This window comes from Gadus morhua, chromosome 14 (genome assembly GCF_902167405.1).
Source record: "Gadus morhua chromosome 14, gadMor3.0, whole genome shotgun sequence".
Taxonomy (NCBI): Eukaryota; Metazoa; Chordata; class Actinopteri; order Gadiformes; family Gadidae; genus Gadus; species Gadus morhua.
The window spans coordinates 17,742,149-17,764,571 of NC_044061.1; the positions used below are offsets into that span (position 1 = coordinate 17,742,149).

At 42.1% G+C, this 22,423-nt stretch overlaps 1 protein-coding gene across 1 annotated transcript in view; it reads right to left on the reverse strand.

Moving 5' to 3' along the window:
* The window catches only part of znf609b (zinc finger protein 609b), a 110,479-nt gene that overhangs the window by 7,694 nt on the left and 80,362 nt on the right, over window positions 1-22,423 (reverse strand). Inside the window, exons 3-4 of the mRNA XM_030376382.1 lie at window positions 17,776-18,001; window positions 1,388-1,475 (exon numbers count right to left, since the gene is read on the reverse strand). Of these exons, the coding sequence (XP_030232242.1) occupies window positions 1,388-1,475; window positions 17,776-18,001 (314 nt within the window). The remainder of the gene's footprint in view (window positions 1-1,387; window positions 1,476-17,775; window positions 18,002-22,423) is intronic.

Sequence of the window (22,423 nt, forward strand, 5' to 3'; positions counted from 1 at the left end):
TTAGTGCACTCTCAACTGCATCCATCACCGTACACCACAATATCTCCCTCGACAAAAAAACAAAACAAAACCGACCAAGCAGCACTAAAAAAAACCTCTTCATTTCCCAATAAATACCGACATTAGCTAGACCACACAACACAACGTTGTGAGAAATCAATGTGCTTTCTGATCACTAGATAATTAAAATTCTTAAAAATAGCAGTCAGGCCTCATGTTTCTTTAATTGTAATGTTATTATCTTGCCAAACAGCAGTGAAGGTTAGCAATCTGTAACAAGGATGAGTCACAGACTCCCCTACATGCCTCTCCAAACAATTTGAGCCCTAGCAGGGGAATGGGAATACATCCATAGTCTGACAGTGGTGCAGGAATTTAGACTCATTACTCATTGCAAGCCAGAGTTTATATTCAGTCTGCTGAAAGCTTTCTGAATTATTCATATTGTGTCCCTAATGTAGTCATGCTGCAAACTGTATCTTGGTGCAAATAAAGCCTCACAAACCTCACTCAGAGAAGCAATGATTGCTAAAATCGTCCGGGTACTGCTTGTGCCTGCCATTAGCTCTGCTGTAATATTGATTATTGTTTGTACTGCATTCAGCAATTGTTTTTTAGTACAAGCGTTTACACAGATACTGAACAGGCATTATTTTTCTACATTCCAGGGTTTGGAAAATGGATCCAATCCATTCTGCACAATCTGCAGTCTTAGCATTAAAAGAAAAGACGCATGCAGGAATTATAAAAAATGTAAGCCCCCACCCAGATGATCTAAAAACATCTCTATGAGATGGCGAATCTGATAGCATGTTGAGGAAAAGCTATTAGCACAATAATTGGATTTCAGAATCTGGCTTGTTAGGGGAGTTTTCTATTTCTATCACTTCCTCCGGGGACGTCAGTAGTTTGCCAGCAAGCAGTGTGTGCCGTTTCCCCTGAATGGAGATAAAGACTAGCATGGACAAAGGCAAGCCCCACTACACATGGGCAGAGAGCAACTGGAGGCTACATCCACAAGCTGTGAACGCTTCTCTGATTCATATCATGGGATGCTCTTTTTTATGAGGTTGGAGACCAAGTGACAGCTTGGATAAAGAAAATAGAATTGATGATTGATGGCAGCCATGTAGCAATACTCTTTTTCACACCCTGACATTTGAAACTACTCTGCGTGACAGTAAATTCTTTCTAAGGCGCAGAAGCTGTGAAAATCCCTGAAGGTAGCTCCATTTTCCAACCAGCAGCAATGTGAAGTGGCACCCCAACACATATTGAGAGGCACAAGTAGGTGCTGCATCATCGTGTGTATCACATATTTATGATGAAATGTCCAGCTAATTTACAAAGAACGAATTATAAAACATAACCGTCGGTAGATCTTTACCTGGGGGGAGCCCAATCATGTCGTGTGCAGTCCAACAAAGTGCCCACATACGTCTTGTTCCTCCAAGTCACGTTGACAACCAGCATCCCTGTGAAGAAAATAGTCTCTTATGAATACAAATACAAAAAGGCAAGTCATACACCCGGCAGACTCATAGTGCTCCACATTAGGGCTGCTCGGTTATGGAAAAAATCATAATCACGATTATTTTGGTCAATATTGTAATCACGATTATTCAAACGATTATTTTCGAGTTTGAAAACATGATGTATTTATTCAGCATGTCTCTCCTAAAAACACTTAGTAACTGAGAACTTCACAACATAGATGGCAGAAACGTATACATTTTTTACAATGACAATTGGGTGGATATTGATGTCATCAGCAACCGCACACTTCTTTCCCAAAATATACATTTAGGTGATTAACCACAAACACGGCAACAAGCCATGTTTTTTAAACCTATTCCTGAAGCAAATCGACTCATGCTCTATGCGCACTGAATATAATAATAATACATTTAATTTAGAGGCGCCTTTCAAGACACCCAAGGTCACCTTACAGAGCATATTGTCATCATACATTTTTTAAAAAGCAAGACATTGTGTGGGGACACCATGGACTTATACAGGAAGTGGAGACCTTGCTTAGAATTTCTCCAGACATATCAGACACTGGCAGCAGGTCCTACTCAGAATGATCACAGCAAGGTTACAGGAGAATATTCACAGAGCCTCCTAGCCATTTAAATAAAACTAAGCCTGGAGAACCAATCTCTGAAGGAAAGCGATGTAAGGAGAAATTGTTTTTCCTTTGTTACCGTCCTCTATATGACATAAGAAAGCATGGAAAGGGTGAAGACAAGAAGAATGCCACACATAGCAATCAGTTCAACCATACATAAAAAACAAAATAAAAACATATTGAACCATAAATGCCAAAGACATGGAGAATAAAAATCCATTGAATTGAGTGCCCATGCAAAGAGCAGCTTAAGTGTTTTTGCTTAAGGCACCGCCTTGAAGCGCTGAACCTGACGCAGTACATGACCTTGCCTGGACTGCGGAAATAATAATAATAATAATAATAATTGATCAGTTGAAATGTGTGATGGGTATTGTGGCTGGTGTGAATTTGCAAGTAGTCATTGAGAATGAGTATATCTCTGCATGCATGGTCTATCCTTGCATTCTTATTGAAGAGCGACTTCAACAGACTGTGCCACGTGCAGTGTAGCTTTTACCAAGTGGTCAGACAAATACAAATGGCTCTTTTGTGACATAAAGGTATTACATTTAATTTAAAGAAGGGTAGAGGCACCTACACTTTTGACCTTCTAAATGTATTAAAACCCCCACTCTCCCAGAGGTGACCTCTAGATGCTACTCAGGCACTGCAGAGAAAACCAGAGGCTGCAGTCAGCCGACTTATCTAATGGCACAGGAATGCTTGCTGGCAGCCCTTGTTCCTCCAAGCATTTTATTAGCTAAGGAAATCTTCCTGGCTCACCACATTCTCTCTCTCTCTCTCTCTCTCTCTCTCTCTCTCTCTCTCTCTCTCTCTCTCTCTCTCTCTCTCTCTCTCTCTCTCTCTCTCTCTCTCTCTCTCTCTCTCTCTCTCTCTCTCTCTCTCCTCTTTTCAACAGCAGAACATACCATCTAATTCCCCCCACAGATGAAGTCACTTTTCAGCCATGGCATACACAGGGCATTTATAAAGCTTTAACCAGAACAACTGACACTAGGCGACAAGCCCAGTCACTGCATCCATGTCCCTTGTGCAAACTATCAACCAGATCAAAAGGGGAAGGATCTCTGTGTGTGTGTGTGTGTGTGTGTGTGTGTGTGTGTGTGTGTGTGTGTGTGTGTGTGTGTGTGTGTGTGTGTGTGTGTGTGTGTGTGTGTGTGTGTGTGTGGAGGGTACACGAGAGGCCAAGAAGTCAAGCTTTCTGTAATGGCGCCAAAAGTGGGCGGGGTCCGGACTGAGCCGTACTCGTCTCGCAGTACTCCTCCGTTGGGGTACTGAGACGTCTGAAAGGGTGCCAACAAGTTCAAGCTACACACGGCGTCTGTTGAATCGTCGACTGAATCGTTCCTTCCGTGCGACAGGGGGATAATGGCAAACAAACAAACACAGTACCCGGAAAGTATTTCTGGACAACGGCGAAAGCTTACTTTATTGAAGATAATGTCACGCAAAAGTTTGACATCCTTCTTGGACGTCCTACATTGTGGTTCTTTGTTCATTGTGTCACGTTCTTCTCTATCCTTGGATTTATTAGCAGGCTACACTGTGTGGGGCTGCTATGAGGTCACGATGTTTACGTAGCTGCCGCTGCTATCGACATCCGGCTCAAACCCTGCCCTACCATAAGGGTTCTGTCGGCGGTGGAAGCACGAGCCGTAACTGAGCTGGGCCAAACCGCACCTTCACTTCTGGGCCAAGGCGTGCTGGGCCGAAGCGCAACCACCGGTGGAGACGCAGCATAACATTTAAAGGACCCTAGCCTGTTTCTGAAATGCCTTTCCCGGCTAAGCCCCCCTCCCTCCTTTACTCTCCAGTCACACTAAGACAAAATGGCTCTGGCAGCTGGTAGTGCTGAGATGAAAATCAAGGCAGAGCAAATTAATGACTAGCCTGTCATGTTGCTCAGGATCTTACCTGTATTGCTTCCCCTTGCCACAAGTGGAGCAAATCCCAGGGCATTTTACAAGATAGCATTCCATTATTTCATGTCCAACCTTGAAATAGCTTTTTGGTAAAAAAAGAACGAAAATAAACCTTGTTTTCCCCCTACCTCATCCTAATTTATATTCAACATTCTCACCATATGGTGTTAACCAGGGATCAGCCTTTGATCTGAGTAGCCAATACACACACATGTTTTCTATTCAGAAATGTAGAACTGTCAGAATAATATATTCTGATTCACATAGACTCGTGAAAAATAAATGTACGGTATCCCTTTTCAGCAAAAAGTGAGCTTGAAGATAATGATGGGTCAAAGGTATAGCTTTAACATCACGGTAAAGTCTTTGATATTAATTGGATTACACTTTGCCCAATGCAAGCTCCATGAAATTGGACTGGAACATTTCCACAACATAGCCTTTAGCAGATGTCCTCATTAGGCCATTATAGGTTTGGGTTTCGTTGGATAGTGAAAGACTTTTAGATGCCATAACTGGCACAACTGTACAATTAGAAAATTTATATTTTACTTCTGTGCTTCAATGTCAGTATGTTTAATCTCAATTAACTTGTACTGATACATTTAATACTAGTATCCTAAAACAAACCAACCAATAGTACCTGGATGGAAATTATATCGAGAATATCTGACCCTATTTATGAGAAATATGTCAAAAAACCAGCTGCCTAAATTATGGTGTTCCTTAATTGCTCAACCCCGTTCACTAGAGACCTATCATACCCTAAGTAATAGGTGTCGACCTGCATGTCATCATTTGGGGAGTGGAGGCTTCATTAAATGTTTAGGCCTTACAATTATCACCCGTGTGTATAAAATATTAAAGGTAATGATATCATTTCATAATATTTTGTGGAGATTTTCTCAATGTGATATAAGTCCTTAGTATCTTCATGGCAGATAATGTTTTTTCTACAGCAATCCAAAAAAGAAAAAAAGCACTTTACAGATTTGACCACTAGGCAGCTCTGGAGTCATATGGTTATGAGCTGCATACGTTTGAAAACGTGGGTGGTGACTTGCTCGCTATATACATAAAAAAAATACTAATATTTTGCAGCAGGCAACATTGTCTTTTTATTAATCAAGGATGGGAGGTCTCTGCTTAGGCTGGTGCTTTCTTTGTATTTTTCATCAATAAATCCTCATAGTTTAATCAACTCAGTAGGTGATATTTTATACGCCATAAAGATTTTGTTGAAGGTTTTCAGTTTACTGAGGTTCTAGACAGGAGAAAGATGTTAATGTCAAAACTGCAGGACGCACCAAACAGATTTCCCTGTGTGAGATTGAGGTGGAGTAAAACTTCGCACAACACTGAGCAGTTATCCCATAGATTATCTGTTTAAACGCAGGGACGATAAGTGCCCCTGTGATCCGTCTCCGCTTGGCATCTGTTTGTTTGAACAGTTGGCACAGACTAGGTCAGAAAAAAAAAAACACAAAAAAGAGGAAAGAAAAAAAAAGGTTCCACCAAGTTCAGTTAGGGTTTGTTTACGGTGGGTGGGCTCGTGGGTAGTGGCAACAAGGTTGCCTTGGGTGGGGGGGATTGGGTATGAAAAATAAAGCCCTGTTCCCAGCTCCGATCAACCCCTGCCCCCCACCTCAATTTTCTTTCACCTCAAGCTCATTAGGGTTACTCTGGCTGGTTGAGTGAAGCCCACGTTAATGAGGAATTGGCCTGTAATTTCACCTCATTTCCTTTCAGTGCTGCTGCAAACAAACGGCACCCCCACCAATCTGCACACTATACTCCGCATTGCACTTGTGCACCATTATTGAATAAAGAGCCTAATAGCAGGGGGAAATCCACTGCTGGGAGGGCTGGTGAGGGGGCTGCTGCATGGGTCAGCGGCTACGGCATCGCTCCAACGCCGGCGTGTTCCATTACGTCTGTTGCGGGGGCCAGATTATCAGAGGCCCCCTGCTGCTGGTCAACTCTGTTGGGGCCAAGGGTTCACTGACTGAACTCTGCTCCGCTCCAAAGCGCCTTCGCCAAGGGGTTAATAACATTTTCCCTGACTGACCCTTCTAAAAGGGTCTTTGTTGTCTTCCATGTGATGTGACAAGATCAGTTAAGGCTGGTGAGTGAATAACAAAATTATTCCTGCAAATGAGAGTTTACCATCATTTTGCAAAGGATTTACTATGAACATTCTAGGTGAAATCCCTTTGAATCAAAGCAGACTACAGAATAGTGCTTTTAGCTACTGGTAATTATGACCTTTTGCACAGAGTGAGATGTTGATTTAAATGTTGCTGCTAATGAGGTTTGCTATCTCCCAGTAAACAGTTTATACATTACAGTTGGATTTTGCATAGTGCTGCAGCCTGAAACAGATTTTAGTCAATGCTTGTGGAGGGAACGCGCGACAGTAACAATGAGAAAAATAAGATCGGGTAGGCCTAACAGGCTGGAAACAAAGAGTAGCTGGGCGCTGCCGTGGGCAATCATAGCGCCGCTGACAAATGAAAGGTTTGAGCAATCAAGTGTGAGCACATTTCCAAGCAGTCCATCTTAAAGGGCTTCTCTGCATTCGTGACACGTGACGAGAGTGGGAGCTTGTCCAAAGAATGCAGTGTAAATATTAAGACTGTTTTAAAACCAAAAGTAAAGTATTGAGGTTCTGTGCAGTGACTCGATGCACATACTCAATTCACATAGAGCCTAGTGTATGTTTGTTAATTATCAAGTTGATTTAATTGTATCACTTAATGCATTTGTATAGAAGAACATCAACAGTGAAATATAAAATAAAACACCAAAATGTCTAAAAACCCTCACGCTTGTCTATGGATGAATGTCATATGCCTTATATGAATGTATGTCTAATAAAATACACATCAGTGAATTGTGAAAAATACATAAACAAAGGCTTTTCTCTTATTGGCCTTAAAAAAAAAGGGATTTCCAAATGTTGAGAATTCTTCCACGCTTCATTTCAGCCTCAAATGTGTGAAAATTCCAAGTCATTCCCATGGAAAAGAGTAACATCCTTTGTAAAATGTCAAATCCCTTACAGTACTTGGAGGCGGTTTTAAGAGCATTAGTATGCTTCCCACATGTTTGCAGCGTTAGCAGTCACCAGGGGCATACCCCAACATATCACAAAGCTTACCATTATGACTTACCCATAATTCAACAGCCTACTTAAGCTACTATTAAAGAAAACAGAACCTCACAAGACTGTCCATTTAATACTATAAGGCATAAATCGGCTAAGTATTAATTAAATATTTGTTTGCTTCAAATCAGTAGCCTGCTGTTGCAATATTACCATACAATTGACTTAATGACCAAGGCCTCATCATTTGAATGAGTGCCTATTGTCTTCTCTTGCTTTGGGTTGTCTGTTTGTTTTAGCAACGATAAAGGAGGTAGTTAAATGGGGTTTCATCTTGTGTGTTTAAGCGTTTGTGCTCACCTTTCTTAGAAAAGAAGTTGGTCAGAACCTGACTTCCTTCTTTTTGTCTTCTCTCCCTGTCTTTCTTCACCTTTCTCTTCTGAGAGCCTGACTTCAATTTCTTTAACTGTGGCTGTGAGTGATATATTGCCGCATCTCCATCCAGTTAAAAAAGACTCAGCGTTAGCAAGGTGCGATTCGCGTTGAAATCAGCGGTGTGAACTGAACCATTTGACGCTTTTTGCAAGGGGTGTTCACAGAGTAGTCACAGCAGTCTTTACGTTTAACAATGATATACCAATTGATTAAACTAATATGCTAAGCTTTTATTCAGATCATTATTCATCATGACATTTAATAATGTTATTAAACTATTTCAACAACAATCAAAAAAAACAAATAATAATGATCAAAACTTCCCTTGGGGCCCCCTCTACCTTAGGCCCCCCAAGCCTGTCCACCTTACACCCCCAGTCCGTCCTTTTTATCGCTCTCCATAACTTTCATATAATGTGAATGATTTTTGAACAAGAATAATGGGGCGTTCCAGGCAACCCGTAACCCGTGTTTTCACAACCTTCTACCCGTGAAAATGCCCTGGAACGGCAGACAAACCCGCAACTCACAACCCGTGAACTCGTACCAGACCGATTCACTCCCAGTTCCAGCTCGTAACTTACAGGCTAAATAGTGTCCCTGGAACGTAGCATGAGGTGTAGAGAAATGCTTGTCTTTATTTGAAGCACAATTATATATAAAAATAAAAATCAAGTGTTTCAAGTTTTTCACTGAGCTGAAATGGAACATTTCAAGCTAAAGAATTAAGCAAAATAAAACATTTCAAAATAAAAGGGCTTGTGCGGGTAATTCAGTCTCTCTGAATAACTACTCTCAGTAGTAGGGCAGGTTGGAACAGTAGGCTTTTTTTGAATGAAAAAACATTCTATGTTTTTACCTCGCTTAATTTCACCCTCTTTTGTCGCGTTAATTTTCTTTATCCGTTTCTGTTACTCTGACGCTTAGGTCGTTCGCAATTAAAAAAAAAAAACACAAGCAGTAAACAGGACAGGAGCCAATCAGAGGCAAAGAACCGACCGAGCTCTTTCTCTTATTGGTTTAGACCAAGATATGATCCTACCATGAGTAGGGATGGGGATCATTAATATTTATTGATATCGATACCATTTTTGATACTCCTTAACGATCTGAGTCTTTATCGATACCACTCTCGATACTTTTCTATTAATTGGTGGAAATACAAAGCGTTTTTAGTGATGAGGAAAACATTTAGGAAATAAATAGTTGCATTTTAAATTAAATATGCAATTCTTAATAAATATTGACATCAGTAGTTTTTGTTCTAAAAACTAAAATGATTAGAGCACTATTCAACTGTATTAGTAATACAGAAACATGAGTAATACAGTATTACTCATGTTTCTCACCAAAAACATGAGTCGCATGTGCGACCAAATTGGTCGCACATGCGACCAATGTATGGCCATTCATACCTCCAAGAGATTTGCTATAGCCAATTCAATGAGCAGGCAGCCCACTCCTGAAGCGGGTAAATGAGACCTTTGATACTTGCTGTTCAAAAGGGCACAGAAGCCTAGCGGCAGAAGGCAGCTCTTTGCTGGTACAGGCGGCACAAATACTCTATTTGGCAAAAAACTATTTTCTCACGTTTCATGTATTCCTATACCTTTTATCGTAAAAAAAAAAAAGAAGGAAATCAGTGAGTACAGCTTGAGGAGAAAATACTTGTTTCAAGTCTCAACTAGCTGCAACTCTCTGTGTGTGTGTGTGTGTGTGTGTGTGTGTGTGTGTGTGTGTGTGTGTGTGTGTGTGTGTGTGTGTGTGTGTGTGTGTGTGTGTGTGTGTGTGTGTGTGTGTGTGTGTGCGCGCGCGCGGTAGGGGCCACTGGCATGGAGCTAGAGTATTTTGCCAGAGGGGCAAAATCAGAGCCAGAAGGGTGTGACCCCCAAGCCCTGCAAGTAGGAGCCAAGGCATTCTGGGCAGTGTTTCAACAGCAATAAACATCTCCAGCATTTCAGAGATGACATTTGGAGGTATCAGCATGCTAAAGGCAGGTCTGCAGGCCCTAAGAGCACCTACTGCTATGTCTTAGGATTGGTGGTAGGGAGCTGTTCACTAAATACCATACATTTCCAGCCCTCACCATTGTCCTGATCCTAGACCATCTTCCCCATCCATACATGGCTAAGTATGTAACCAATTTTTTTTTTATTTTAATTGTCCGATGGCATGCTATTTTATGGATGCTTTAATATAGATATTAGTGGGCTCCTAACACAGGATTTGAAGACGTTCCCGAAATTCAGCCGTGGTGCAGAATTACAGCCACCACGAGCCAGTCGCACATTGGAGCTCTATTATCTAAATAATATCATATTATACATCGATATCTATATCATATAATAGGGCTGGGCGATATGGGCCAAAATTAATATCTCGATATTTTTTTACTATATCTCGATACACGATATGTATCTCGATATATTTGGAATCTCCTCTAGAGCACATCATAAATGCTCGATTCAACCATGTCTGGCATAATGTTACGTCAGTAATAATTCTAGTATTCCTGAAATATAAGTCTGCAGATTACATGAAACAACACATTGTTTAAACTCATTAGTGCTTTGTATTGGAACAATTTAGAACTTGCACATCAGAAAAGGAAAATCACAGCAAGTTAGATTTACCAACACAGCATTTATTCAAACCGTTAATTATTTATTAACTGTTTGCATAATAATTATTATATATACACTGCCAGACGACGGATCCAATGCTATTCTTTTTCAAAACCGAATCCTCAGTTTCCATCCTTTTTTCTCTCTCTCGTTGTTCTCACTCACCGGTCGGAGGTACACACACCTACAGCAGCGCGCCGTCCAGACTACGTCACACACGCGCGTCCATGAGAATCTCGCGGACTCGCAACGGGGGGAGTGAGTGTGTTTGTGCCATTGCATGTCTTTACCTTTTGTGGAAGAGGGAGAGACGTCGGAGGCGCACAGAGCTTTTGGCCGTGATATTATACAATTATATTATATACTATTATTTATAGAGCTCCGGGAGTCGCAAACGGCAACAATCACTTTCTCCTCCATGCTGCAGTTCACCCCGGACTGCACTGCACTGAGTTTGACGGTTGAACGCTGATTGGCTGTTTACGTTACACATGTCACTCAGTGACCACGCTGTTGAATGCTGATTGGCTGTCATCACGAGAAATTTAAATACATTTCAACTTTGTCGCGCCACAAATCCTCGTGAACGCGCTCGCCTGTGCACAGCGAAAGTGTGGCGCGACAAATCAAAACTTGTTGCCGGTTTTCCCTCGCGAAGAATTCGCCCGATACGCGTCTACGTTCACCTTATATGGGATTTTGTCGCCCCGTCGCGTTTGGTGTAAACGCACAATGAGTATGCCGGCGGCGGCAAAAAGAAACAGATTACGTGCCAATTTGTATTCGATGTTCCCGACAGGGGCATTTTATACATCCCCTGGAGAACATCTCGCGATACATCGCATATATTCGATATATTGCCCAGCCCTATCATATAATATATATTATCAGGGCCAAAAGCTGTGTGCACCTCCAGACGATATTATGCACTGCGTTGGGTTCGCCGACATCTCTGGTTCTTACACATCCACATCAATCTGAAGTAGACTAAACCACGACATGGGGGAGAAAGGGATTGTTGCCCGCGATTGTTGACCGCGATTGTCTCCGATTGCCGAGGGACTACTGCCACGGCAGCGGGGAGCTCTTAGGGCAGCGCCAAGGCGGTGGTCCCTTGGCAGCGGGCAGTGGGGCTGAAGTCGGAGACGATCGCGGGCAACAATCCCTTTCTCCTCCATGTCGCGGTTCATGTACTTCAGGGAGTCAAAGCCAAATTTCCTTTCCCCCAATTGCTTCTCAACCATGGCTGAGATAACCCCCACTACGAGTCTTGTTGTGGAAATACCAGAGACGAGGATTCAACGTGTTATGCACCAACAGCAGAATGGTTATCCAAATAACCAAGAAGTGTACAACACCACAGTCCTGGAGCTCTATTTCTAACTAGTATCATATAATACATAGATATCTATATCATATCATACATATTATCATGGCCAAAAGCTGTGTGCGCCACCAGACGACATTATGAATCACAATCGACTGCGTCGGGTTCTCCGACATCTCTGTAATCACACACACATGTGGCGCTTCCACGGTCGCAGCTCATTGTCTCATTGGCGGGCCAAATTCTCTGGGCTGGCAAGGCAGAGGAAGGGGAGTTGGCCTCTCCCCTTATGACGACATATGGGGAAAATTCCAAAACAGCGCGTCTGAGCTTCGTTATTTCAAAGGCGGTGCAGAATTTCTAGCTACTTGGGGAGCACAGGTAGGCTAGGGGAACTCATATTAATGTTAGAAAAAAAAAAAGAAAATGACATTTTCATGCCATGGGATCTTTAAACTCTAGTCACCATAGTTGACTGACTGACAAACATTTCCATATCTTATTTAGAGGAAAGACACTATTCAAAAATCATTATTTGCTAGTCCATATATACACACCACAATATAATGTTGGATATTATGCAGGATATTTTTTAGTTACATATTTTCTGTGCAGAATTAAACAAATGTATAGTTAAAAACAGATGCATAATTGCATTGAAGGAATTATTTTTTACATTAAAATCTGCTATGGAAATGGTCAGTATTGCCCTATTGTCCTTATCCATTTCATTGGTTGTCGCTGGGCTAGGCGCAGACAATTATATGGAGCCTGTTCATTTACTTCCACAAGAGCAAAAGGAGTAGGTGGGGAAGCAGCTGTTTAGCATTCTAAGGGAGAAGTGCACACACACACACACACACACTTCTGTATGAGACTTGTCATGCAGAGTGGAGTGGGAGACTGCTCAACATCAGCGCTAATCAGCCCCGTTCTGCTGTGTCTGGCGGGCCTCTGCTTATTGTTTCTTCTCCCCCCCCGCACTGTGCCTGGAGTCGCCTTGATTTCCTCATTTGGTTTTCATTGGTTCAGTTGTGCCCCGCTCAGGAGAAGACCATTTGCTGCGGTCTCTGGGGGAAGAGGACGAGCATACAGGGAAGTGCAGCCTGTCGCAATGAGCAATTGGTCTTCTGCAATATGAAAGCCAGCCCGGTGGGTTGTTAAAGAGGGCATATGGGCATTAGGAAGATGGACGGGGATAACACCACATCTTGTTGGTCAGTGGACTGTGCTGAATGCCAGGGTAGGTAGTCAGACTGGTAGTGGCCTCTCAGGAAATAAAGCACATTCAGTTCCCGATGTAATTAAAGGCGATGTGTGTACATCATCGAAAACAGCTTTCTATCGCACCGCTTCCCACCACTACACCCCCATGCAGACCTTCAACATATGAAAGCAGAGAGTTCCACCACACAGGCTTCAAAGTGAGGGAAGGAGGAGGAGGGGTGTGTGTGTCGGGGGTGTTGTGCACACTCCAGCAGCCCTACTGGGTTTTTACAGCTCTGGAGGCCATAAACCAATCGGGGGCTGACGCCTGCAGGGCTGAGCACCAACACACCCTCCCTACCCTCCCCCTTCAGAACACTCACTATTCTCCCCCATAACCTCCCCCACACAGCCAAGAGTAGAGCAGAAAGATCAAAAAAACCTGAGCATGTACACGGAGAGTGGGTAGGGACAGAGGTCTTAGAGGTGATGTGGGTGACACAGGCAGTGTGAGGGGGATGGGAGAGGGAATTGGAAGGGGGAAGGTGCTGTGGTGTTTTGCTGGTGGTGGATGGTTCTAGAATGAGGGGAGATGGAAACGTGCAGAGAATTGGTGTCAGTGTAGCCACACACAGGGAGCCACAAATCACTACTGCATCACCGCCACACATTTTCACATGGGAAACTTGAACACCTCCTGATTCTTGAGCTTAAGTAGGGCCATAAACCGGGGCTGTAATCCTGCAACCCAACTCTGGAATGTGGAAAAGTGACATGCTAAAATAATGGATTCAATAATTGCATTTATTTCTGAATATATTTATATAACAATTATGTAAAAGGATAAATATGACCAGGTGGGTGGTTATCAAAGAAATAAGAGATTTTACCTTACACAATTTGTTGTGCTCCTGTAAACACAAATGGTCCTATATAAAACATACATGAGTCTCAGTAATGCCTGGAACAGATTCAGCCAAGCGCCATAGTTAACAGGAGTTTCATATGGAGTGAGAACCTCCCCTCCCCCTTACGACTCCAGTTAATAGAAAAGACCTGGCACCGCAAAAGCATTCTAAACATAGTCGCATATGCACAAAAACTTTTTGTTATTTGAATTTGTTTTAACAAAGATAGATTTTGTTCATAAAACATTGAGTAACTGTTTCACAAATGTACCATGCATGTTTAAGATAGTAGCACCCTAGCAGTTGGCCAGAAGATGATATAATTTCTTTATTTTGGTTAAATGCTTGTTGCTTGAATGCTTGTTGTGAGTTAAAAGGTTATTTTAGCAAAAAAAAAAACTTGGCTAGCTGATGCGAGTTAAGCAGCATTGGTGTAGAACACTGATGAGAATCTAGCAGTGTTGGTATCGGAAAATAATACACACCTATCAACACTAAAATTTTCACTGGCCATGGTATAAATAATGGATAATAATCCATAAGGAAGTGTGAGGATATACCATGGCCATATGTGAATCATTAAAATATTAGGGTGGTGATTAAATTCTGTCTGAAAATTGAAACTTTAGCTCACACAATTTAATCCCTGTGCCAGTAGACCAGAAGATCTCAGAACTACTAGCCCTTAATCGGTTAACAGGGTTGTTTTAGCTCATAGAACACTGGCCAGCTGGCGTGAGGTTTAGGAAATGTTGCAAACTATTTTAAAGAGGCGGGCTGTGCTGTAATGTCACGACTACGTCATAGCCCTGTGGTTATAGAAAGTTTTTCAACACCCATCCAGCTTATCAAAATCCAGTTTTCACACAGGTCAATGTGCAGTGCAAAATACTAAATAACAAAAATTACAGCCTACTGAAGTGTTTTATTAACTTGATTATATATTAGCATTTCTAACACCAGCATGCCAGATAATCGTTGATGACTCTTAGGAAAGTTGACAGCCATCTCATCAGCGACCATATCAACAGCAAGCAACTGTAAGAAACCGTCTGGTACTGAAATTGTTTAGTGTGCTTAGTGGCGATAACCTTGCTTACATTTTCCGTACTCACATGAACCCTTCTGCAACGCAGCTGTTAAGTCTGTCTGCCAACTTTTCATTTAAAGGTTTTACCAGATGTTATATTGTGTTTTTGTTTGTTAAGATGAGTCTGTGAAATTCTGACAATTATACTAGAGTTATACTATATACTATACTATAGTTGATGTCTACAGTCGTAATTTGCCATCAAATTACAGCTTTGACCAGCTGTTTTTACATCCAATGTACCAAAAGTCAGTTTCAGTTCAATGGTTTGAGCAAACATTGACTTAATTAATAGCATCAGTTAAATATAAAACATTTTACACCTCATTTTGGGTAAAAACATTATTTTCCCTCTATTAATTCGAAGTATCAAAATGGCACAATAGTGAAATATCTAAGCCAACTGGTTTAAATAGCAGTGTTTCCCCTACATGCACCTAGCAGCTGCTGAAATATGACCGCCACTGCTGAATTATTATTTTTTTTTAACAAGAGGAGAGGACAGCTTTAGCTTATCTCTTTAAAATACGAATGTTGTATTATTTTGCGCTACGCAAAATAAAGCATATAAAAGGAGAGGAGACCTCCGTCTTATCTCTTTAAAAAACGAATGTTATATTATTTTGTGCTACCGACGCTTCATATCGAGGTCAATTCACACACCTGTGAGTAAAGCAAAGCTATAAACGGAGAGGAACTTCTGCAAAGTTGGAAATAAATTGGCAGATTCAGAGTTTGCGGTTCAATAGATCAGTGAAATATCGTTGCGACACAATTGACACCTCTAGCTAAATGTAGTAACCTAGAGAACCAGCTACAACATTGTTTTCATCCAAACGAGCCGTCTTTAGCGAACTGTGAAATAAATTGGCTTCTATGAGCTGTCGGCTTTCAGCCGCGAGTTTAGGGACCATCTGCAAAGCGCAAAACTGAAAAGAACCACAATTGAAAACTTCAATAGCGTCGCCATTATTGACTCTAGAGCCCCACAATTTCTTCCATGGAGGTATGGTCTCTTTATGGTCCTCCTACAACCTTTAGTTATGAAAAAATATATCTCTTCTTATTTTTGAGGATTTTCTATCCAGCAACAACTTCAATAGGGTCATCATTATTGACTAGAGCCCCAAAACTCGTTCCATAGAGGCATGGCCTCTTTATCGTCCTACTACAACCTTCAATTTTGAAAAATATATCTCTACTTATTTTTAAGGAATTTATTTTTAGCAAAAATGTCGATATACATTGTTTTTAAGCAACAATTTCAGTAGTGTTGCCATTATCGACTCTGGAGTCCCAAAACTTGTTCAATAGAGGCATGGCCACTTTATGGTCCTACTACAACCTTTGTGATGGGGAGAGGGGAGGGAGTGGAAAGATGCATTGATTGGAGGCACAGACCTTTTCGGTTGTTTTAGTATTTGTGTCTATCTATATATTTTTTTAAATAAATGTAAACAATTGTTTTCAAGAATATACTTGTATTATGTTCAATCTCTCCAAATTTCCCCTGCTCATTATTGGGCACAAATGTACTGTATGTACACCCTTCTGATGCTGGCAGACACATAGAAACCTCTCTGCAGGGTGCGCTTTGCGAGCACAAAAAATAAACGTTTCACCTCCGCTGCCTCAACTCCATCCTAGGGGAAACACTGAATAGACAGATATTTACAGCTTCATGTAAACCCTGTCTCGTTGTTTGATTGCAAAATAAGTGTTTGGATTTAATGGCAGCATGGAAACATCGCCCGGCACAAGAGCACTACTGTAAACGCTGTAAGCAGTGTGATCGTTATGCTTTTTGAATAACAAACTTTGCAATTCATTGAAGTTAAGGACAAGCAACACGCCTGTCACAGGGATAGTTGTGCCAGACTGGGTGAGCCGTGTCACGTTTAAGTTCACGGGGTTTGAAAGAAAGGGCATTGTGTCACCAACAGAACAGGCCTTGTCCATCTAACCCCCTGTCACTCCGCCTATCCTTACCCTCCCTCTGGTCCCCCAACCCCCTGCTAGCATCCTAGCCCCTGTGTTGCCATCTCTTAGCCTTGCTTGTCGAGGGATGGAGGATGAGTGGCTTGCTGTCAGGGAACGGAGAGGAGCAGCCGTGTAGAAAAGGACCGGTCTAAATCAGACACTGCCTGAGGCAGGGAACAAAATCAAAGAGGGGAAGGAGAAAAAAACCAACAACAGCAAAAAGGCCACACCAATAGCAAGGATGGTGCACTTTGGGAATGCCAATGAGGCAAGGGCCTTTTTTCTATTCACTTCCTGTGAACCGCCAAGTGCTGCCGTGGATGTGTGGGCGGTTTGTGCTCTGTACGCCTACCGGGCGATTGAATGCAAGCTGCTTTGTAGATTAGCAGTGTGCATCATTTCACATTCATGGTGGAAAACAAGGGCGCTGACTCAAGGCCTAGGAAAACAAAATGGTAGCGTGGTGGTAATGGTAGCGATACATCCTATTTCTATCGAATTTTTCGGTCAAAGGTAGGAATGGCCAGAGCGTCTATCAACTTTCAATTGGACTGTGCTACAGAAGGAACTGCCAGAAGGAAAAGCCGTCCTACTCTGTATCCTGAGTGACAAAGTGCTGCTATCTGGGTGCAACAAGCTCCTGTCTGTGTATGCCTAAGGAAAACAGACATAGGGCCACCTAAGAAATTACTGCCAGATACTACTAGAGCATGCTGCATGCATTCTGTGTAAATGAGGGCTCCACACCATTCCCAGAGGCAGCTAAGCATATTCACATTCAACAGTGGAAATGCTTCATTAAGAAAGACTGAGAAATAGCAATTCATTCACAGAGTTTGTTGTAGCCTACCTTATGGCTTCATTTAGAATACAGAGTACCTCATTTATCAATACAAAAATACCATGAAAAAAAACTAAATAAAAAGTTATTTGGTCAGAGCTGTTTTAACTTATGCTCCAAGAGTGGCCCAGATGGTGTGCTCTGGTATCTGTAGCAGGAATGGCTCAGAAGTGTAAACAGCACATGGGGTGAGATCACTTACCGTCTTCAGTTTCCTGCCACACAATGCCTTCCAGATTAACACTGGTACCTGGCTCGCATGGGCCCAGGCACTCGGGCTCTGTGGCCAGCGCCACGTCAGACGTGTTCACTGCCACAGAGCGCGTGCGGACCATTATTTGCTCACACGGCGAGGATATCTCGCTGTTACCCACTGCGGGTAGGAGATGAAGTGGGGGAGGGGCTGGCGTGGACACCGGAGACTCCATCTGTAGAGCAGAGAGCAGAGGGGGAAAGACAAGAGACACTTCAGAAACCACTAGATAAACAGAGCAGCAGAGCAGATGTCGGCAGATACAGAGGAAGCGGATGCCGCGGGTATAGGAAGTGACTACATTTTCTGTCGAGCTGCATGAGATACAGTGTGGAATTCCGCCGGCCATTAAGGGTAAACCGATGCGGCTCGGTCAGCATAGTGCTGCAGCGGCTGCCATGTAGATAACTCTTTCTTTAACCTTCCACAGAGGGATGTGATGCAGAAGGTTGGGGTCAACCGGTCTCGGCAAGCTCTGCGGTTTATTCAAACCCGCCCCCCCCACCTCTTCTCTTTGCTCTCCCAAAGCCTTGGCTGATAAACCCGTTATTAAGGGCGTATTCACACCAGGAAAGTCCTTTAGTTGGCTCTCTTTCCGGTCCGGACCAAAATACAATGTTTATTATTTGGTTTGGTGCGGTTCTTTTTCACATTGCAATTTTCGCAACAGTCCCTGAATATGACAACAAACCCACATGTGTGCAAAGAACGTTCAATCATTGGACAAAAAGGTCTGGGGGGGGGAAGCGCCGGTGAAAGTAATCAATCATGGATATCCAGCGTGATACACATTGATCTGCAGACCAGTCGGATTCCTTCTCCCTAATCCAGATGCAGAATGTGTAAATGCGTCTGCATTTTTATGTGTGTTCTCCACCTCCAGCATACTTTTTACGTGCTTTTGTCGGACAGTCGTGTGAAAATTAGTCGTGGCACAACGTGGCGCAAAGAGGAGAGGGCGCCACAACAAGCTACATTGTAAACAAGGTAGTGCACGGTCAGTATTGACTGTCTAGTTGTACTAATTTATTCTAGAACAGTTGTCCTCAACCTTTGACTTTAGGTGTACCACTAAATTGTCATCAAGTTTTTATAAATAGGCATGTGGTGTCGGAGCAAATAGTGGGTTTTACTTTTTTCATCAAGTGAGTCTTGAACCCGAATTGGGATTTGAATGCCTACCTAACAAACGAAAAATACAAAGAATCTGGTTCATCACATGTCAGGTTGATGGTGGTATTGTGATTACGGGTGCAACAGATCACAAAACTCATGGTTCGGATTACGTCACGGGTCGGATAATTTTCGGATCACCAACAACAAAAAATACAAATGTGACTTTAAATAAATTCTTCAAATGTCTAAAAACAAAATAAGTGAACAATTAGGTAATAATCCTGCTTCCTTTAAGCAAGCTAAATATAAAAAAAAAACGTAACACAAGATGTCTTTCCAAAGTATAATTTAAAATCTTAAATTATTTTAAAACAAAATAAAGTGCAGTCCGAGACATTATTCCTTCTTTTTAACATGGATAGTAAATAAAAAACCTGTGTCCAAAGGAAGCACAGCAGACCTTGATATACAACTTTAAATTTAGGATGTCTGCATTGCCTGGGGAGAGTTTAGACTAGTCTACACTCGCCCCAGGCAATGCAGACATCCTCATCTTTTTTTTTTGTAGTATCGAAGCGAAATAAATTTTCTGTCGTGTTTTATTTAGCATTTTGTAAATCCATTGATTTCTGTTGGAAGACTCATTGCTCGTTGACCAGAAACGAAAAGGGGGGCTGGTTGTAGTCTTTTCGCTCGGTTCTAGCCCTACTGTTGATACGGAGAACCGAGCGAAAAGACTACAACCAAACATAAACCGCCCCCATTGTGTTTCGGTATTAGTTTCAATGGGATTTACAAAATGCCAAATAAAGCACGACAGAAACTGTATTTCGCTACAATACTTGATTAGGAACATCGACGAACACCACTAACCACTCGGTGAGTTGCACATTTCTGCAAACGATAATTTAGGGTTGTTTTAAGGACAGGTTTGTGAATGCCCGTTTCCAATTCTAAAGCAGGCAGGGGCGATTCGAAATGAGCAAAATACCTGAGACAGGACCAATACTTAACATTTCGGTGTCAACCACTATATTTCATCCTAGACTAACCAGAAAGGGGGCTCAATGTGCTAAATACCGGAATTGCCCTTTAAACATGCGCCTATCACGTGAACGCACAAAAAAATGTTTTGTTGCATAATCAGCCGATACGCGGATCACTTGCATCCCGAAACCGTTAGGGTTGATCCGTGTGGATCAAAGGTAACTCGTTTGCACTACTAATTCTGATGATATTGGACTCAGAGACAACGTTGTAGTAGACCTTGAAAGCAAATAGACAATGCTCCATATAGGCAGATAAATCAAAAATCAATGATGAAATCCAAGAGATCAGTAGTTAATTACAGTGGGGCAAAAAAGTATTTAGTCAGCCACCAATTGTGCAAGTTCTCCCACTTAAAAAGAGAGGCCTGTCATTTTTTTTTTTTCCCCCATAGGTATACCTCAGCTATGAGAGACAAAATGAAAAAATAAATCCAGAAAAACACATTGTCTGATTTTTTTAAGAATTTATTTGCAAATTATGGTGGAAAATAAGTATTTGGTCACCTACAAACCAGCAAGATCTCTGGCTGTCACAGACCTGTAACTTCTTCTTTAAGAGGCTCCTCTGTCCTCCACTCGTTACCTGTATTAATGGCACCTGTTTGAACGCCTTATCAGTATAAAAGACACCTGTCCACAACCTCAAACAGTCACACTCCAAACTCCACTATGGCCAAGACCATAGAGCTGTCAAAGGACACCAGAAACACAATTGTAGACCTGCATCAGGCTGGGAAGTCTGAATCTGCAATAGGTAAGCAGCTTGGTGTGAAGAAATCAACTGTGGGAGCAATTATTAGGAAATGGAAGACATACAAGACCACTGATAATCTCCCTCGATCTGGGGCTCCACGCAAGATCTCACCCCGTGGGGTCAAAATGATCACAAGAACGGTGAACAAAAATCCCAGAACCACACGGGGGGACCTAGTGTATGACCTCCAGAGAGCTGGGACCAAAGTAACAAAGGCTACCATCACTAACACACTACGCCGCCAGGGACTCAAATCCTGCAGTGCCAGACGTGTCCCCCTGCTAAAGCCAGTGCATGTCCGGGCCAGTTTGAAGTTTGCTAGAGAGCATTTGGATGATCCAGAACAGGATTGGGAGAAGGTCATATGGTCAGATGAAACCAAAATAGAACTTTTTGGTAAAAACTCAACTCGTCGTGTTTGGAGGAGAAAGAATGCTGTGTTGCATCCAAAGAACACCATACCTACAGTGAAGCATGGGGGTGGAAACATCATGCTTTGGGGCTGTTTTTCTGCCAAGGGACCAGGACGTCTGATCCGTGTGAGGGAAAGAATGAATGGGGCCGTGTAACGTGAGATTTTGAGTGAAAACCTCCTTCGATCAGCAAGGGCACTGAAGATGCGTGGCTGGGTCTTTCAGCATGACAATGACCCCAAACACACCGCCCGGGCAACGAAGGAGTGGCTTCGTAAGAAGCATTTCAAGGTCCTGGAGTGGCCTAGCCAGTCTCCAGATCTCAACCCCATAGAAAATCTTTGGAGGGAGTTGAAAGTCCGTGTTGCCCAGCGAAGGTCCAAAAACATCAATGCTCTAGAGGAGATCTGCATGGAGGAATGGGCCAAAATACCAGCAGCAGTGTGTAAAAACCTTGTAAAGACTTTCAGAAAACGTTTGACCTCTGTCATTGCCAACAAAGGCCATGTAACAAAGTATTGAGATGACCTTTTGTTATTGACCAAATACTTATTTTCCGCCATAATTTGCAAATAAATTATTAAAAAAATCAGACAATGTGATTTTCTGGATTTATTTTTCATTTTGTCTCTCATAGCTGAGGTATACCTATGAAAAAAAAAATTACAGGCCTCTCTCACTTTTATACTGATAAGGCGTTCAAACAGGTGCCATTAATACAGGTAACGAGTGGAGGACAGAGGAGCCTCTTAAAGAAGAAGTTACAGGTCTGTGACAGCCAGAGATCTTGCTGGTTTGTAGGTGACCAAATACTTATTTTCCACCATAATTTGCAAATAAATTCTTAAAAAAAATCAGACAATGTGTTTTTCTGGATTTATTTTTTCATTTTGTCTCTCATAGCTGAGGTATACCTATGAAAAAAAAAAAAAAAAATTACAGGCCTCTCTTCTTTTTAAGTGGGAGAACTTGCACAATTGGTGGCTGACTAAACACTTTTTTGCCCCGTGTATTGATAAATAATGTCTACAAAAAAATGGGCAGTGTATTATATTTCAATTTGTAACAACATTTCACAGTTGAAAACGATGATCTGCAGAACTGGTAATGCTGCTTTAACAAAATCATCATTACCCACGACAATGCATTTCACCACCATTGAGGCGCGGTGAGCATATTATGACAATGAGGGTATCCAGTAGTAGTACCACTGCTGAGGGTATCCTCAACAGCTGCTTATGAGGTACAGTGAACATTTTTATATC